The 18,886-nt window shown below is 48.8% G+C and overlaps 1 protein-coding gene across 2 annotated transcripts in view; it reads right to left on the bottom strand.

Annotated features, from left to right (window-relative positions):
• Nucleotides 1-812: 812 nt before the first annotated feature.
• Nucleotides 813-18,886, bottom strand: part of SLC7A8 (solute carrier family 7 member 8) — a 52,549-nt gene continuing 34,475 nt past the window's right edge. The window contains exons 5-12 of one of the 2 annotated variants that reach the window (XM_027553279.1): nt 15,053-15,178; nt 13,312-13,465; nt 12,546-12,669; nt 10,562-10,665; nt 7,248-7,344; nt 5,313-5,462; nt 3,413-3,590; nt 813-2,932 (exon numbers count right to left, since the gene is read on the bottom strand). In XM_027553279.1, the coding sequence (XP_027409080.1) occupies nt 2,778-2,932; nt 3,413-3,590; nt 5,313-5,462; nt 7,248-7,344; nt 10,562-10,665; nt 12,546-12,669; nt 13,312-13,465; nt 15,053-15,178 (1,088 nt within the window). In that variant the 3' untranslated portion in view covers nt 813-2,777. Of the gene's footprint in view, nt 2,933-3,412; nt 3,591-5,312; nt 5,463-7,247; nt 7,345-10,561; nt 10,666-12,545; nt 12,670-13,311; nt 13,466-15,052; nt 15,179-18,886 lie in introns of those variants that run through there. The other variant, XM_027553280.1, reaches the window with a different exon arrangement.

Below are 18,886 nucleotides of genomic sequence, written 5' to 3'. Positions count from 1 at the left end.
CTCGACTGCTTCCTCCTCTTTCCTGGTCCCTCAGTCCTCCTCTTCTTCTACTTGGGTGGCTGAGTGGACCCCACCTCACCTCCCAGTCCCTCACATCAGACCTCTGGCATCCAGCTGGGTGCTTTCCTAAGCCCCTTCCACTGGGGGATGTTTCTCCACAGGCTCAGCCTGTTCCTTTCTGATGCCTTTGGCTGACGGGGCCTTGGGGGACCACCCCTGCCTCCACCTCCCTCCATTCAGCTTGGCGCTGTCTGTCCCTCGCCCAGGTTTCCACCCTGGGTAAAGATGAGGTTCTTCTTCCCAGATAGTTTGCTAGCTCTCAGCACAATACGGGCTTCCCAGGTGGCGCTAGTGGTAAAGAACCTGCCTGCCAGTGCAGGAGATGTAACAGACGTGGTTTCCATCTCTGGGTCAGGAAGATCCCCTGGAGGAAGGCATGGCAACCCACTGCAGTAGTCTTGCCTGGAGGATCCCATGGACAGAGGAGCCTCGAAGGCTATAGTTCACGGGGTTGCAAAGAGTCAGAGACAATTGAAGTGACCTGGCACACATGAACAGCACAATACATCAGTATGAACAATAATACTCAGACTTCATGGAAGTAAGGAGTTTTTGTTTCAAAATGAGAGGGAGCTGTTTGAATGTGCCAGCACTGTGCCCCAGGACACCTCAAAGCTATGGAATGCAAGGGCCTTCAGGAATGCCATCCTGGGAGGAACCTGGTAAACAAAGACCTCCCTCCTGACAGAGACAGGAAGTGCCTGGCCACTCTGTCTTGGAAGGTCATTGAATTAACAACACCACCAACTTCATTTCCATTTAAAATTTTATTACATCAACAAAAAAGAAAACAAAAAAACCTCACAAAACAAAATTCTAAAACCTAAACAAACTCAAAGACAGAAGACTATTATCCAGGTATAACCAAAACCCTCCCTGAAGGGGAGAAAAAACCCAAAAAACTTAAAAATCCCAAAGAAATAGAAATACCAGCTTCAAAAATATTTATCCAAAAAGTAAGGCATCCACTTTACAAAAACAACAACAACAATAATTGGAGGAGGTTGGAGGAATGACAAGAGGGAACAAGAGGATGGTCCCCTGACCCTCCAGGGGCCAGCCACAGTCCACCTGGAGTCCACTCAGAAGGGACCACAACTTGGAGCAAACCCGCATTTCACTGATGCAGGCTCAGGCAGGCCGGGTGAGGAGCCAGAGGCCAAGTAGGCCAGAAGGGCTCCCCAGGTATTCCAGTTGCAGCAAACAGTATGAGGAGTTGGGGGGAGGGGGACTTCTGCCTGGGATAAAAGAATCCCAGTCCTTAGCACAACAGATGAGGTGGGGAGGCTCCAAGGGCCCTGGCTGGGCAAACAACAAACAATACCTTCTCTGGAGCACAGGGAATGGCAGCCCTGCCTACAGGACAGGATAGCTCCAAGTCCGCAAACCACAGAGAAAGGGCTTTTATGAGCCCTCCACAGTGACCTTTTGCCATGGCCCTCTCATCCTGACCTGGAGGCTGTCCAGACAGGATCTTGATGGGAGCAGGAGGAGGGACGGATGATCTGAGGTAGGGGAGGAATTGGCCTTCAGAATACACTTTCTCCCCAGTTTTCTACATGATGGGCTAGGCACCTCTGGGGAGATGGGAAAAGCCCTCCGGCTGGAAAGGCTTGTCATACCAGGTCTGACTGGAGGGCTAGAAGCAGGGGGTATTTTTAGGTTCCAGTTCTTGGATGGGAGGTGACTTAAGGCTAATTTGGCTTCAACTTTCAGGCATGAAGGGCTTGGGGAGCCTTCACACCATCGGTCCTGAAGCTAAGGTCCAGAGAAGAGGAAAAGGGCAGGATGGGGGTGCTGGCATTGCTGGCTGCCTGGGGCTGTGTGGGGGCATTGCCGCAGGGGGTCACAGGGTGGTGGGCTCCTTCCCATGAAGTGGGAAGGAAGAGGAGTGGAGCTGCTTTGTGATTAGGAGAGAAATGTCCACTACATTGATAATAAGCAAGTTTCTGGCTTCAGGAAGCTTTGGCACCGAGTTGGGGGGAGGATACAGGGGCAGAGGCAGGGCTGGGTTTCTGCAATCTGAGCCTTTCCCAATCTGTTCCACAGGCCTGGCTGGGGGAGGGGGAGAAGGCAGTTCTCCAGCCCATTGGTCCTCAGCTCAGTGGGGACGTGCTGTCCCAAGGAGCCTCACTTTGCACAGGGGGCCAGGCCAGGGTGGTGGCCAGGAGCCGTGGGGCAGAGGGAAGCATCACCTCTGATTTCTTGGGTCCCTGGTAAAGGGAGGGGGCCTTGGGTCTCTCCAGCTGACCTTTCATGATGACAGATTTGGTTGAGTCTGTCCCTCCCAGGTGACTCACAGTTGCTGCCACTTCTCTTGGAGCTGAGGCCTCCCTTGAGCTCAGGAATGGGGAGGGAAGGCAGTACTGAACTCAGGTTCCTGAGGAAGCGACTGAGGGTGTGGACCCCGGAGAGAGGGCTGTGGAGGGCACTCCTCTAACAGCTGGAACTTGGGCAGCTCAGGGGAGGGGGGCAGTCCAGGGAGGGAGAGGTGGCTTTAGACACAGGCCTTGGGGTGAGAGGAGGCTAGATCTTTGGGCACAAATGTCAGTATCTTGTTTATAGTTTCTCACACCCATACCCAGGTCTTGTGCCTGCTTGACAGAGGCAGAGGTGTGTGTGACTTTGTGAGCGAGTGTGTGTGTGTGTTTGGGGGACCTGGGCAGAGGGCAGAAAGGGAGAGGAGGGAGGAGGCAGCTGAGAGGGGAGGGTGGTCCTCAGGGCCCCACCGCGTCCTTGTCCTTGGAGGCAGGGGGCTGGCAGATGGGCTGCTGCTGCTCCATGTCCTGGTTCCTATCTTCCATCTTCAGGTCCTCGGCCCCCTTGGGGTACACAACTACACATATCTTCTGACTCACCAGGGTCAGCAACTCTGTAGGAGGAGGCCACACAGAAGCCAAGTCAGTGCTGAGCATCCCACCAAGCCAACCAACCAGGCCAAGGCCCTTCCCACTCTCCTGCCTCAGCATCTGGCCTCAGCTAGGCTCCTCTAGAAGACTCTCTCTCTAGGAGATGGCTGCCTTGACTGCCTCCTCCATTTCTGGGACACCTGTTTGCTGGCTGCTCCTCCTCATCAAGGCCCCAGGCCCACTGACCGCCAATTCTGGGGTCTCCACCCAGCCCATGGCAGCTTCTCCAGGATGGCCACTCTGGCAGGCCTAAGGTCTGCATGGAAATCCCCAGAGTTCTCCTCTCCTCAGAGGTCTTTGAGCAGAGACCTTTCCTGTGGCAACCCTTTCTCCAGTGCTCTGTAGACAGCCTCCTGATCCTGGTGGGGCTCTCTAGCCAGACCAGTGACCACTCTACTCCAGACCAGGGGCCCTCTGGCTGCCCATAATGTTCAGCAACTCACCAATGAACTTATTGAAACACCTGGGCTTGTGCTGCCAGTAAATACCCAGGAAGTAGACTGGCACCCCTGTCACCATGATGGCCAGGCCGATGCCACACACCACGGGCTCTGACCACAGGCTGAAGACCAGCAGGAAAGCCCAGAACAGCAAGTAGATGATGGGGAACAGCAGGTTGACCTGTGGATCAGAGTCGCTGTCACCTGTGTGGCCCCTGTGGCCCCCAAGATCAGAACATCTTCCCTCTTCTTCCCAAAGGGAAGCATTTGCAGGGCAAAGCTGGGCTTCACTCAGCTCTGTGGCTCCCCCACCCCGAGCCTTGACAGGGCAAGTGCTATGTCGAGGGATGTTGGTGAACATGGGCAGTGGGACAGTAAGAGCAGTGTGGGGGCCTAGGGAGGGGACAATCCTCATTGTCGTCCCAGGAGGGATCAAACAAGGCTTCATCATGCAGCTGCATGCCTGCGGCAGTCACAGAAGCCCGTGGGGGTTGACGAGCTTGCTGGTATATTGCTATACGTCTGCTGAGGGCCGAAGGTGAAGGAGAGCAGAAGAAATGAATGGAGTCAAGAAGGAAACTTCCTGTCAACCAGACCCCTACTCTCTCCCAGCTGGCAGGGTAAGGAAAGTGTCCCTCCTCTCACCAGAGTCAGCTCCAATTTCTTTTAAGCCATTTGAGAGGATAAACCTAAGACCCAAGAAATCAGGAAAGCTAGTGTGGTATGAGGCAGCCCAGGGCCTTGTTTACTTCAAGAAGGAGCAGACTCTACAGGCCCAACATCCTCTTGTTGACCACAGGTGGGAAGTCCCCCATAGTCTTCTTCAAGGTTCTAGACTCACTGCCTTTCTCCTCTTGTCCTCTCCTCTCGGAGGGTAAGAAAGTGGTAGGGAGATGGCGTTATTCTGCTTCCTCTTCCCTCTAGCACACTTTCTAAGCGTGGCAGGAGAGTGGCAATGGAAAACAGAGATGTGAAGAGCATCTAGTCTCCCTGTGTCTCCAGAACGTGTGTTAGTTGCTCAGTTGTGTCTGACTGTTTGTGACCCCATGGACTAATGTAGCCCGCCAGGCTCCTCAGTCCATGGGATTCTCCAGGCAAGAATACTGGAGTGCGTTGATGTGCACTCCTCCAAGGAATCCTCTTGACCCAGGGATTGAACCCAGATCTCCCGCATTGTGGGCAGATTTTTTACCACCTGAGCCACCAGGGAAGCTCATTTCCAGAATAGGATTGTTCAAATAGCTCAGGGATATATCCTCTTTTTCAAATTTGCAGGAGAACCTGTAGCACTCTAGCATACGTTGTTCTGAGCAATCCCATTTATTCCTATCACAAAATTATTTCTTGTACAATCAAGAGATTTACCAGGCATCCTACTATGTGCAAGGCTATAGTAGTTTAAAAAGGGAGGATCATGGAGTGCTGAAGTGGACTGGGAAACTTCAAGAAAGGTTCTTGAGTATGGAAAATGGTTAAAATTTGGAGAGGCAGATGGGAGAAGGAAATTCATTCTGGGATGAGATGGAGAGACTGAATGAGTAAAGCCAGTTTACGTGGAGGGACAAGGAGGAGACTAGTCAGATTAGAAGGTCCAGGAAAAGTCAGCTGACTTCTTAAAGCCTTAGAGCCACAGGAAACAAAGAAATGACATGATGGAAATAATGACATGATGGAAGTTATCAGGTCATGTAACCTATTCCTCCAGCTGCAGTTTGCTCTGGTCCCATGGAGAATGGAAATGGCTGCCCCCTTCACACATGGCCTTTGCTTCCCAAAGGGTCTCCCACCATCGTGGAGATGATGAGGCTTGGTCAACAGTGAGAACAAGGTGATTTTAAAAAATCTGAGCTCAGCTAGAAGCAGCGGAGGAGGGGGAGGGGGCCCCACAGGAAGGTTCTAGCACCTTAATGGGGCGGTTGATGTCCGGCTTCTTCCAGCGAAGAACTATCTGTCCGGCAACCGTGACGCCATAGAAGAGGTAGTTGATGAAGCCCACGTAGTTGATGAGCGTGTATATGTCGCCGGTGACAAGCATCAGCAGGGTGGAGATGCACTGGGGGGCATGGAAGAAGCTCAGTGATCAGAAAGGCCCTGGGAGACCGGATAAGCTGTTTACTGGTGGCAGGCTGCTCGCCTGCCTCTAGGCAGACAATGCCATTCCACAGTGGATCTCTCAAAATGGAGACTTTATAGCTTCTCCTAGAAACCCAGGTCATTGCTAACAGCTTCATCACCAGGAAGTTCCTTCTTACTGCAGGAGTGATAATCAAAACATTTAACCATGGGTACAACATGGACACTAAGCACTCAGAACAGATGCTGGCTGTACACACCTGGACAGGCAATGCTGGTGGCACCCAGCTCTATGCCACTCTGGTCTCATTTATATTTCTTCCCTAGTTGAAGCTCAAGCTAATTTTGTCTTTTATCCCTTAGGGAAGACTGTTAACTGTAGATTAAGGTTTATTCTTGCCCTCATCCTCTTTCCCTGGTTGAGTCATCTAATTTATTTTTCTTCTTTCCTTTTTTTTTTTTTAATGTCATAAACAGTTATATAGCACTTCCTAAGTGTCAGGCTCTATTTTTAGCATTTTACAAATATTAACTCATGTAATCCTCATAACATCCTTCTGAAGTTTTCTTGACAGAGTTCACTTCCCAACTTCAAAATCATCTCAGTGGATCTCTCAGAAGCATATTCTTTCCCTCTGCTAAGTTGTTAAGGCCAATAGAAGGCTCAGTTCTCCTGTAAGATCTGATGGTGAAAATAAGAAGAATTTAAGGGATGAAAAAGCCAGATTCTTACTGTAGTTGCCTTGTAGTCATAAAGAAAAGAAAGAAAGTGAAGTCACTCAGTCGTGTCCAACTCTGCGACTCCATGGACTGTAGCCTACCAGGTTCCTCTGTCCGTGGAATTTTCCAGGCAAGAATACTGGAGTGGGTTGCCATCATAAGCCTGCACCAATGGCGCAAACTGGAAAAAAGCTTGTGGCTCACTGGGAGCACTGAGCCTTCTCCAGCTGCCTTTCACTACTGACCAATCAAGATGACCCTCTTCCTGTATCGGAACGTTCTGAAATTTCTTCTAATGTACAGTGAATGCCCTTGACTCTTGAGAGCTCTGTTCTCTGGTCTAACTGCTTCTCTGTTAGACCAAAGTCATTTTTGATATTTTAGTTGGGATCCAGAAGGAAAAACAAAAAACCAAAGACTCACTGGGGATAAGTCTTTCTCTTTCTGTATGCCCTATATAAATGATTCTACTCTTGTGTAATTCTGCCTCCATTTACCAGACAACCCCCTTGTTTCCTTTTTTCCACTTTCAGTTTACCAGTCTTCCCTTCTGATTTTTCTTATTTGGTGTGACACCAGATTTGGTGAACACCAGATTTATTTCAATGGTGTTTCCCCAGGACTGGCAGAGCCTCCTCGGGCAAGAGGGTTGATGGGGAAGGGTGGGAGTGTGCTGTGATCAGCCAGGAGCAGAGGCCCAAAGCTGCAACCCTGCAGGTAACAGAGGCAGGAAGAGCCAAGGAAAAAAGCTTCTTTGTGAGCTTGTATAATCTGGAAGCAGCTACTTCAGTCTGACTCAAAACGATGGAAGAATGAAATGAGCCGGCCTGGGAGACTTAAGGCATTTCAGGACTTAGGCTTCTTCCTTGCTATATCTCTTGATATTAATCAGGCCCATGTATACCATTTGCTAGATTATCAGAGGCCCCAAGAAACCTAGGAGCACAAGGGTAACAGTGGCACGTGTGGGAAGTATGAACTCCCAGTTCAAAATAGCACAAAGAGGGAGGGTATGTGTAGGGCTGGCAGAAGGAGGGACCCTTACTGTGAAGAGCAAGGCTGGGATGGGGGTGCAGCGCTTCACGTGGATCATGGCCAACACGCTGGGAAGGTGGCCCTCCCTGGCTCCGGCAAAGAACAGCCTGGCAGAGAGAAAAGCAGGTCAGCCTGGGATGCCCCATGGACCAGCCAAGCCTCCCTCCCTAGCCCAGCTCCCTCATCCGTGTCCACCTCTGCCCACAAGGGAGCATCTCCACTCCAGCCAAGTACTCCTCGTGCACACCTTCCAGCCCACTAGTCAAAGGACCCACGTTCACAAATGCAGGTGCAGGCAAACCAGAGGCAGTCAGTGGATACGTGGATGGATTCAGGCATGTGGAGGCCTTGTGTGTGGTCTGGGGTTCCTGATGACGTGCTGTTACTCTGTCTCTCACAAAGCTTGGAGAGCTGTAGGAGTAGCCTTTCTCTCCTTTGCTTAATGCCTTAATCCCTTAAAAAATGTACCTCCCCCCTCAGAGAATATAGGTTCTTTGGGGCATGAGGAATAAACTGTACATGAAAATATATATCCTGGTAAAGAAGTAGTTGCTCTTGTGGTGGGTAGGGAATGGATGTGGATGAGGAAGGGACACATGAGAACTTGGCGGGGGGATATGTGGAAATGTTCTATATCATCGTGTTTTGGGTGGTAGTTACATGGTTGTCTACAATCGTTAAAATTCATCAATCTGAACATTTATGATCTGGGTATTTTGTGGTATGTACCTGAAAATTTATATCCTTAAACTACTTATTCTAATCCCCAAAAACCATCCTAAAGAAATGTATACAGTTAGTAAAAGGAGTACATACAAAGATATTGTAAGAGAAAAAAGATTGAAAAAAAATAGACAAGAAACTCAAACTTTTTTTTTCCTGCACTGTGCCATAGCTTATAGGCTCTTAGTTCCTTGACCGAGATTGAACCTTGGGCCCTTGGCAATGAAAGCATGGAGTCCTAACCATTTAACTTCCAGGAAATTCCCCCAAACATATTTTTTAAGTTTAAAATAATGATAATTTTTCTGTCTGAGATACTTGTAGACTCACATGCAGTTGGAGGAAATAATGTGACCTTACATAGACTTCACCCAAAACTCTCCCATTGGTAATATACTGCAAAACTATACTAAAGTATCATGACTTGGATATTGATGTTTACAAATTATTTTTAAAAAGAGAGATTTTAGGGAATTCCTTGGTGGTCCAGTGGTTAAGAATCTGCCTTCCAATGCAGGGAACACAGGTTTGATCCCTGGTTGGGGAACCAAGAGCCTACATGCTGTGCGGCAACGAAGCCCACACACAACTAGAGAAGCCTGTTTGATGCAAGACCCAGTGTAGCCAGGATAAAAAAAAGAGAGAGAGAGAGAAATTTTAACATAAAGAGCAGCCCTTCTTCCTCTTTCCTCTCCCAAGAAAAAAGAATACTGTAAGCTGTTAGGAGTCATTTACATATTAGTAGAAATTAGACCACTTTTTCTTTTTTCTATGATTTTGGAGGGAAAGGATCAGCTAAGGGGTGAGAGGAAGGGGATGTGATGGGGGAGACAGAATGGCAGAGAGTCAGTACGCTGGGTGGTCTGGAGAGAACTGTCACTTTGTCATTTGGGTATGGGGGAGAGTGGGGCTATCAGCAGCAGCTCCTGAGGAGTGTGAGGGTTGATTATGGCCCCAAGTACCCATATGCACACCATCGTTGCCACCATCAGCAACCTCGCCCATTTCATAGTTTCATGCAGCTGCACGGCATCGCCTCTGCAGGGCAGCCTCATGCACCTAGGGGGCCCCAGGTGCTCTGTGGCCCTCACCATGCACATAACCAGGGTCCCATGTTCATCTCTCTCCTCCACATGCAGCCAGGACCAAGGCAGTTGACAGGTCCAACAGCACTGGCAAGTCAAGTTCACGAGAGACAATCGTTGCCCGGCGAGCCAACCACGGAGCAGACAGGACATTAAGCGTGACACACGCATACACACGCCTACTCCTCAGGAAGAATCATCCTCTCCCTTCCCCCAAACACAAAGGAGTAAGAGAGAGGAGCGAAGGGAGGAAGGAACTGGAAGGATGAGTTGAGGAGGCCTGCTGGGTGAGCTGTGCCTCTGACTCCAAGGCTGAGCGCACCGGGCCCCCGCCTCCGCATGCACACACAGCCGGACTACATGCACGCAGACTGCTGCTCAGCCTGCCCGAGGGACAAACCCCACTCTAAAGCGACTGGAGCCAGTCACTCTCCTCCAAAAGATCCCAGAGAGCCTCAGGGGTCACTGATCTTCCACCGCTCGCCCTTGGCTGGGGCCTCCAGGCGGCCACTGCTCCTGTGTAACACGCATACGAGGTTGCCGTGGGTGAGTGCCGGAGGGTCCTGGGGTGAAGGGAACGCCCACACTCCCTCTTCCCTGCCCTGCCCTCTTCCCTTCCCTGTCCTGAAAACATGACACTCGTTTGTCATTTCATGGGAACTCCTCCCTGATATGACTGGTGGCTTGGGAAGCAGTTGAACTCAGGGGCTCACAGCTTGTGAGTAGGACTGTGTCCTTGGGGGAGGGGGGCTTCCTAAGAACCCTGGGAGGAACCCTCTGAGCCACAGCAATGGAAATCATCCATTATCTGCTGGGCTCAACCGCCCATTCTGGAGACAAGAGATGGGACATCAAAGAGCGGGCCAGATGTCCGGGTGTGCGGAGGTGGGGGCTGGGGACTCCTGGGTCCACTCACACCTTGGGCTTCCCTGAGAGTTTGGGGTGAGATATGGCTTTGGACAAATGTTTCCCTTTCGTTCTTCCCCAGTTCTCACTTCACACCCCTACCCGAGTCTCATGGTGGCCACACAAGGGCCTTCCACAACTGCTTGTCTGTTCAACAGGGAGGAGCCTGCACCCTCAGGGCACTCAGAGATGAACCGGTTCCACCTGCAGTCTGGACCCAGGACTTTCACGGGAGGTCAGCCCAGAGGCCCCGGGCATGGGTCCCTCCTGGTCTCTTTCAGAGTGGGGTTCCTTTCCAGCCAGCATGGCCTGTTTCTAGGCAAGTGGAAAAGGGACTCCGAGGCTGCAGGCAAGATGCTGTCCTGCTGCCAAGCACACGGCTCGGGCCTCCTTAGCCCTCTGCTCCTCTGGACATGAGGTGGGAAGGCTGGTGCTTCTTGCCACCACATGTAAAGCCACACACGTCGTGCGTCACCACATGAGCAGCACAGGCTCCTCCGCCAGGCGCCCACACAAAGCCCCGTTGATGGAGACAAGCCCCCCCACATATACAGAGCAATATGCACAGCAGAGGGGTCCCTGGCCCTGGAAGGGCCTGGATGGCACTCACCGGGAGGAGGTGAAGAGGGACCCATTGACTCCTCCAAATGTAGACAGGGCGACAGAAATGGGCATGATCCAGGCCATGACCCCCAAGAGTTTCTCTCCAAAAGTCTGAGAGGGAAAACAAGAGGGTGAGTAGAGAAAGCGAGCTCACAGCCTTCCACATGCATGTCACTGCTGAGAAGGCTCCCTCCCAAACCCACCCCTGCTGAGTCTCGGGTTAAAGTCCAGGGAAGGAGGGACAATGGAGTCCATGTCCTGGCCGCTCGTGCACCCCCAGGTCCCTTGGTGATGACTACACAGTGGGGAGTCAGTAATGTTTGGGACTGAATAATGAACAAGGCTGTGTGTGGTGGTGATAATAATAATAAACATTTGTTATCCTTGCTGTATGGATAAGGAAACTGAGGCACAAAGCAATTAAGTAGTTTGCCTAAGATCACACACCCAGAAAGTGGAGGGTGAGGACCGGAAGCCAGCAGTGTGATTCCAGGCCTCGCGTATAAGATACACTAATGAGTCAGGCGGGCTGGGGTTCAAATCATAGCCTAGCATTTAGGAGCTATGAGATCTTGAGCAAAGTTCTTAATTTTTGAGCCTCAGCTTTTCCATCTGTAAAACAGAAATAAATCTTGATTCATAGAAACAGAAGATATTGGGGGGGTGGTTGGTATGATAAGAAAAAACCACTACGTAGGCTAAAGAAAAGGTGGTGAAGCTATACACTAGTCTTCATGTATTGAAAGGACATAAAATGTTGGGGAGCAGCTTTTTCCACATTCTCTGAGCCAGGGACATACTTGAGTTACGGCACTTGTCTTTATGCATAACCCATAGCACATTTGGGGGAGGGGTTGTTCAGAAGAGCTGTCTTGCTGGGGAGGGTTGATGTCTGTGAACGGACAGTGCAGGGCCTCTTTCTTGATGGTCTTCAGAGATGAGACGTGTGGTAACAGTGGCGGGGTGGGGCTGTGGTCCGGCTGAAGCCGCATGAGGGAACTACGTGGTTCCCAGGTCTTTCCCAGGTAACAAGGACCAGAAGGCCTTGGACCTGCAAGATCTCTTTCCCCAAAGAACACAAACTGCACACGCTTTTCCCTGATGCGGGAAGGAGTCAGGTTGTCCAGGCGTGGTCATAGAGGCAGAGGGAAATGGCATGTCTTGTGCAAGACAGTGACTTTCTGAGGAGGAACCCATCTCCTTTATACAATCATCACATATACAGTTTAAAGTGCCCTCGGTCAGGAGTTAGCTCTTCTCAGGTGGCTCAGTGGTAAAGAGTCGGCTTGCCAAGAAGGAGACTCAGGAGATGCTGGTTCAATCCCTGGGTTGAGAAGATCCCCTAGAGAAGGAAATGGCAACCCACTCCTGTATTCTTATCTAGGAAGTCCCGTGGACAGAGGAGCCTGGTGGGCTGCTGTCCATAGGACTGAAAGTGTCAGACAGGACCTGGTGACTAAACTACCACCACAGATCAGGAGTTGGCAAACTTTTCTGTCAAGGGTCAGATAGTAAATATTTTGATTGCTCCTGGACACCTGAAGGTGTGGCTTCTGCCCTGAGGACTTGAGAAGACTTCCAAACCCACAAAGTCATGGATCGGGGGAAAGTGAGTGGGACTAAACCAGTGAGGCTATGTCACTGTTCCTGGTTTGAGGGCGTATGAGAGTTTTTGCTTTTAAATATTTATTGGAGTATAGTTGATTTACAATGTGGTCTTAGTTTTGAGGGCATGTAAGTTTGATTTCTATCCTTTTTTTAAGTTGAACTATAGTTGACTTACTGTTTCAGGCAAAGCAACCCAGTGATATATTTATATATATATATATCTTCCTTTTCAGATTCTTTTCCATTATAGGTTAGTACATGATATTGAATATATTTCCCTGTGCTATACAGTAGGTCCTTATTCTTTATCTATTTTATATATAGTAGTGCATCTCTGTTAGGCCCTATTCCTAATTTATCCCTCCTCAGGTTTAATTTCTTACCACAGCGACTGCATTTGATGCCAGCAGCTCCTGGGGGGACATTGCAGTGACGTAAGCCACATTGGCAAAGACATACACAAATGTGACCAGTGGGATGGAGATGAAGATGGCTCTGGGAAGGTTCCTGTAGAGGGAGAGGAGGTGAGAGGGGGCAGGTCTGGCACCTGGGACCACCTGCCTAGTCAGGGGGTCTGGGGAGTGCCTTCTGTCTCTCTGCAGGAAGCTGACCTTGCAGCCTTCTGTGATGTTCCCTCTACTTGGGGGGTGGATTTTGTCTCCATACGGGCAGGACAGTTGAAAGGAAATAAGACAGCTTAGGCTAGAAGTACACTCCACACCTGTTTATCTCTTCCTGACCAGAGTCTCCACAATGCGCTCCCCCCACCCCTCATAATTCCTACATCTCAAGACAAAGACCTGTCTGTTGCAAGACAGGTGAGTAAGATGCCTGGAATTCTCTCAGGGCACTTTTCATTCTCTAAGGCAGTGGAGTTATCTCAGTACCACTTTCAGCTTGTAATCTGCTCCAGGGTAGTCACTGGATTGTTTTTCTCCTGCAGGGTGAGTGACAAATGGTCTAAGTTCCTGGAAAATGAACCATTTCTTCAGGCTGAACCATTTTGAATGGTTCAAAATGAACCATTTCTCCAGGTCATGGTCAGAAGGGGGCTATCGGGAGAAGTGGGCAGTGGGCACCTGGCTCCCTCTTTCCAGTGGCAGGTGCCTTGGATATTGAAGGGGGAGGGGGAGAGCTGTTGTAACTCACTTGTGGGGATCGACAAGCTCCTCAGTCACGTAATTTAGAAAGTTCCAGCCTCCATAGGCAAAGGAGCCTTGAAGGAAAGCCAGTGCGATGAGGCCGATGTTGGGTTCCTGGAAATTATCAAATGCATTCTTTGGCTCCAGCCAGAAGTACTGTCCTGTGGACACACAGACAAGAGGCTGCTCAGAGAGACACATGTCAGAGCCCGGCAGCCCCAGGTCCCTGGTCTCCAGTGAACCACACATATTGGTGAAGTGGGGCCAAAATGGGCCAAGAAGTTCAGGACCCCCCAGAACATGATAATGATGAGTTCAAGTGGGGGCTCAGGTCCAAAGCACAGCTCTGAATGTTCCTTTTTCAAAAGGCAGAGTTCCTTGGAAGGAAAGACTGGGAGAGGTTACTGGGCAGGGCAGGGTAAATGGAGCTGGCTCACTAGGACTCAGAGATGCAGGAGTGGAGTCACTGGCAGTCTTCTGACCACCCTCCCTCATATTCAAGTTTGTACATTTTCATGGAGAAAGCAGCAAGAACAACAGACGCTCAAACATAAGCTTCTGTGATGCCATTAGCTCAAGCTTGCTGTGCTTTCTTTGTCAATATCCTCCTGTCTCTTCCTAGGGTGTGTGTTTGCTCTATCTTTTCATGGAATACATCTCCTGAAGATGGGGAAACTTCAGTGGACAGCTTTCCAATTGCCTTCTCAGCCCTCAGCACAGTATCCTGTACACATGGGGTCCTCAGGAAAGGCTGCTAAGACTGTAATGAGATACAGAGTAGCTGACCATATGTTATATCTTCACCCATAATCGAGCATTTAGACAGGAAATAATGAGATGAGAGTGATCGGGAGAAGGCTTTGAGACCAGATTAGGAGAGCCTCATATCTTTGAAAAGACAGCCCAGCGATTTCTTTAAGTCTCAACTCTTGAAAATAATACCACCTGCTCAAGAAATGAATCCAAAGGATGAAAATTATTAGGCCCATTATAGAGCTGAACCTTAACTCTGTTTCCTGGAATCAAAATCCAGACACACCGTACCACCTCCAGGGCCTGTGGGCGGGTGGGAGGTCCCCCTGTTTGTCATCTGACTTTCTCTAGGAGGTAGTGACACTAGGCAAAGTCTGGTGCTGCCATGGGAACCATGGAAACCAAACAGACTCAGGCTTGGAAAGGGCCAATCCAATGGGGAATGTTGGCAGGGGCCCCAGGAATGTAGAGCTCTCTCTTGTGGAGCTGAGTAATTTCTGAAATGTGTAAAAATCTCCTCTGTCTCCCATTTAAGATACAGACAAGATAAAATATAAGATACAAAGAGCTTTCCTGGAGCTGGGACAAACAGCAATGTTTAGAAATATGGAATCTTCATTTACCTGTGCTGGAACCATGAGGTCAGCAAGGGAGGAGAGAATTTGGCACCCCAGGGGGTGCTCAGCTCCCAACCATCCTGGGGAAATTGGTTTCTTGTCCCCTTTGTCAAGCAAGCGAATACGAAAAGTCATTCAAGGACTCCCCTAGTTGCACTGGGAGTTAAGGCTCCCAATGCAGTGGGGCCCAGTTCAATCCCTGCTCTGGGAAAACTAAATCCCGCATGCCACAACTAAGACCTGGCACAGCCAAATGAATAAATAGTAATAATACGTAAGAAAAGGATAGAATTGGGACATCTCAGGCTGTGCACACATCCACAGACAGTGCGAGGGTGTGTATACACGCAAGGGTTGGCGTGTTCTGATGATACCCACCTTTGCAGATCTGTACAACTCCCATGATGATGATCAGGCCCAGGGCCAGGAGCTTGCCAGCTGTGAAGACGTCTTGAACCCGGGTGGCCCACCGCACACTGGAGCAGTTGATCCATGTGAGGAGCACTGCAATGACAGACCCCCAAACACATCCTCAGGGCCATAAGGAGACTACTGGATCCCTCTGGACAGAAGCAGCAACACTCCTCGGTCCTGATGATGAGACTGTAACAGGCGAGCCAAAAATGCCGCAGGCTCATCACCAGCATCTGAAACTTTGGAGGGGTTAGTAGGTGGGGTTCCAAATGCGGATTGCTTGCTCAGAACATGCCCTGCTCAGGCTTAGAAGTCAGAAGTAAGAATGGAAGTGTGGGCACTGACTTTGGGGAAAAATCAGCCTCTCATCAGGGCATGAATGTGGGCTCAAGATATTGTGTGCTCAAGAGGAGCCCTAAGCAGCTGGTAGAATCCTGGATGTCGTCTTCCTGAACCTGATTTTAGGGTAACAAGGTTTAAGGGAATCTTTTGTTACTCAGCTTTTTCAAGTTCTAATTTACATTTAGTAAAGTTCATTTTTGTAAGTGTACAGTTTGATGAGATTTGACAAATGTATTCAGTTGTTTAGTCACTTCAACATCCTCTGTATAGAACATTTCCAACACCCCGAAAAGTCCTTTTTTATATTGTGCTCCTTTGAGGTCAGCCCCTTTCCCTTACCTCTGGAAGTCACCAATTTAACTTCTGTCCCAAAAGTTTTGCCTTTTCCAGAATGTCACATAAATGGAATCATACAATATGCAGCCTTTTGTGTCTGGCTTATTTCACTTAAAATGGTGGTTCTGAGATCCATTCATGTTGCTGTATACATTAATACTCCCTTTCTATTGTCGAGGAACATTCCACTATATGAATGTATTAGTTTTCTATTCAATAGGCAATGGACATTTGGGTGGCTCCCAGTTTGGGGCTATTATAAATAAAGCTGCTATAAGCACCTACACAGAAGTTTTTGAGTGGATCATAGAGGTCTTTGAGGGGAGTTTTCGTTTCTTTTAAGTAAATTTCCAGGGATGGGATTTTGGGTCATATGGTGAATGTAGTTTGACTGTATATGAAATAACCAAACTGTTTTCCAAAGTGGTTATATCATTTTGAATTCCCACCAGGAATGCATACTCCTGTTGCTCTGTATCCTTGGCAGCATTTGGTATTGTCAGCTTCAAAAGTCCGACCATTTCAAAAGAGTATGTAGTGACATTTCATTGAGGTTTTGATCAGGGCTGATCTCCTTCAGAATGGACTGGTTGGACCTCCTTGAAGTCCAAGGGACTCTCAAGAGTCTTCTCCAACACCACAGTTCAAAAGCATCAATTCTATGGCACTCAGCCTTCTTCACAGTCCAACTTTCACATCGATACATGACCACTGGAAAAACCACAGCCTTGACTAGATGGACCTTTGTTGGCAAAGTAATGTCTCTGCTTTTGAGTATGCTATCTAGGTTGGTCATAACTTTTTTTCCAAGGAGTAAGCGTCTTTTAATTTCATGGCTGCAGTCACCATCTGCAGTGATTTTGGAGCCCCAAAAAATAAAGTCTGACACGGTTTCCCTGTTTCCCCATCTATTTCCCATGAAGTGATGGGACCAGATGCCATGATCTTTTTTTTCTGAATGTTGAGCTTTAAGCCAACTTTTTCACTCTCCACTTTCACTTTCATAAGAGGCTTTTTAGTTCCTCTTCACTTTCTGCCGTAAGGGTGGTGTCATTTGCATATCTGAGGTTATTGATATTTCTCCCGGCAATCTTGATTCCAGCTTGTACTTCTTCCAGCCCAGCGTTTCTCATGATGTACTCTGCATAGAAGTTAAATAAGCAGGGTGACAATATACAGCCTTGACGTACTCCTTCTCCTATCTGGAACCAGTCTGTTGTTCTGAAGGAGATCAGCCCTGGGATTTCTTTGGAAGGAATGATGCTAAAGCTGAAACTCCATTACTTTGGCCACCTCATGCGAAGAATTGACTCATTGGAAAAGACTCTGATGCTGGGAGGGATTGGGGGCAGGAGGAGAAGGGGACGACAGAGGATGAGATGGCTGGATGGCATTACTGACTCAATGGACGTGAGTCTGAGCGAACTCCGGGAGTTGGTGATGGACAGGGAGGCCTGGCGTGCTGTGATTCATGGGGTCACAAAGAGTCAGACACGACTGAGCGACTGAACTGAAATGAACTGAGAGACTAATGCTATTGAGCATGTTTTCATGTTTATTTGCCACCATCCCCATATCTTCTTTGGTGGCATGGGGGGGTAGGAGTCACAAGGATCCCATAGAAACACTAACAACATGGAACCTCCAAGGGCTGGCCAAGAGCTCAAAAGCTAGGTGATAGGATGGTTTTACTGCCACACTGCCTAAGCAACTTAGGGCAGCACAGGGGCTGCAGTCACCCAGCTTCCTGATGGTTATGAAGTACTTGAGAATATGGGAAAAAATTAAAATCCCCTTGTTTCCTCTTCCCCTGAAACAGACACCAGGATGTGCCCTCAACCTTCCAGGGGACAAGCCATACATGTAGCGAGACTCTGTCTCCTCAAGCCTCTAATCAGGCCTCAGATTTTCCTTGAACAGCTGACCAAGTTCTATCAACACCTTCTCCTGAAACTGTGCTTTTACTTTCCAAGTATTTTCCAACCTTACTTGATTCTGAGAACATCTCCTCAGGGTAAGGTCCTGACAGTATTATCCATCTGTAACCTTCCTCCCTGTGCTGTTTCTACCTGGGAACTTCCTCATCTTTCAAGATCCAGCTCAAATGTCACCCACACCATGAGTCTTTATTATTTTATTTTTCCTAACAAGGTGCCTTCCAGGTAAGAGGTATCAGCTGCATTTTGTAGACAAGGAACAAAGTTAATTCCTCCTTTCTACTCCCAGACCACTTTGTTAACAAGGCTGGCACTTATTTCTTTGTATTACAATTTTCTCTTTCTTTTTCTGTGTCTCCTTGTAGAAGTGCAGGGCTATGACTTTTTCATATTTTTAACCCCAGGGCATATCGTTTGTCACTGTTGTTTAATCGTTAAGTCGTGTCCGACTCTTTTTCGACCTCATAGACTGTAGCCTGCCAGGCTCCTCTGTCTGTGGGATTCTCCAGGCAAGAATACTGGAGTGGGTTGCCATTTCCTTCTCCAGAGGATCTTCCCAACCCAGGGATCAAACCCAAGTCTCCTGCGTTGACAGGCGGATTCTTTACCACTGAGACACCAGGGAAGCCAGGGCATATCATTGGTGCCTGCATATAGTAGGTGCTCAACAAATACTTAATACTTGAATAAAGAAAATGCCGCAATTCATCAATCCTCCAGTCTCTTCTCAGTCTGCACTTTCTACAGTGGGCACCAATCTCCCCAGCTCTCCAGGAACCTTCTCAGTTGGTTTCACGTCGTCAAAACAGCAGCAGGAAGCATAACTTCAAGGGCAGGAACTCTTGATTCCTAGTGGAGGAGCTTTTATCCAAGATGGTGTCATATAATGAGAATCAAAACATGTTTTCAGAGGAAGGATTTCATGTGCCCGAATTAGGAGAACATTTTGTAAATGTTCCAGATGGGCTGAGATGTCCTGATACATACACATTATCTTGCTCAATTCAGTAAGGATTTCAGGATCACATGCCTGGTAACAAGTAATTAGGTCTGTAATCTCAACTCCTCCCCAGGCCCCTAGGTACAAGTCTGGGCCCTTGGGCCCCTGGAATTCAAGCAGATACAAACAATGACTAAAGGATAAAGGAGACTGATGTATGAAAGGAAGATTAGGAAACAAAAC

The sequence above is a fragment of the Bos indicus x Bos taurus genome, chromosome 10 (genome assembly GCF_003369695.1).
Source record: "Bos indicus x Bos taurus breed Angus x Brahman F1 hybrid chromosome 10, Bos_hybrid_MaternalHap_v2.0, whole genome shotgun sequence".
NCBI classification, from domain to species: Eukaryota; Metazoa; Chordata; class Mammalia; order Artiodactyla; family Bovidae; genus Bos; species Bos indicus x Bos taurus.
The sequence above is the reverse complement of the archived record's forward strand: the minus strand, read 5'-3'. Positions and strand labels throughout refer to the sequence as shown.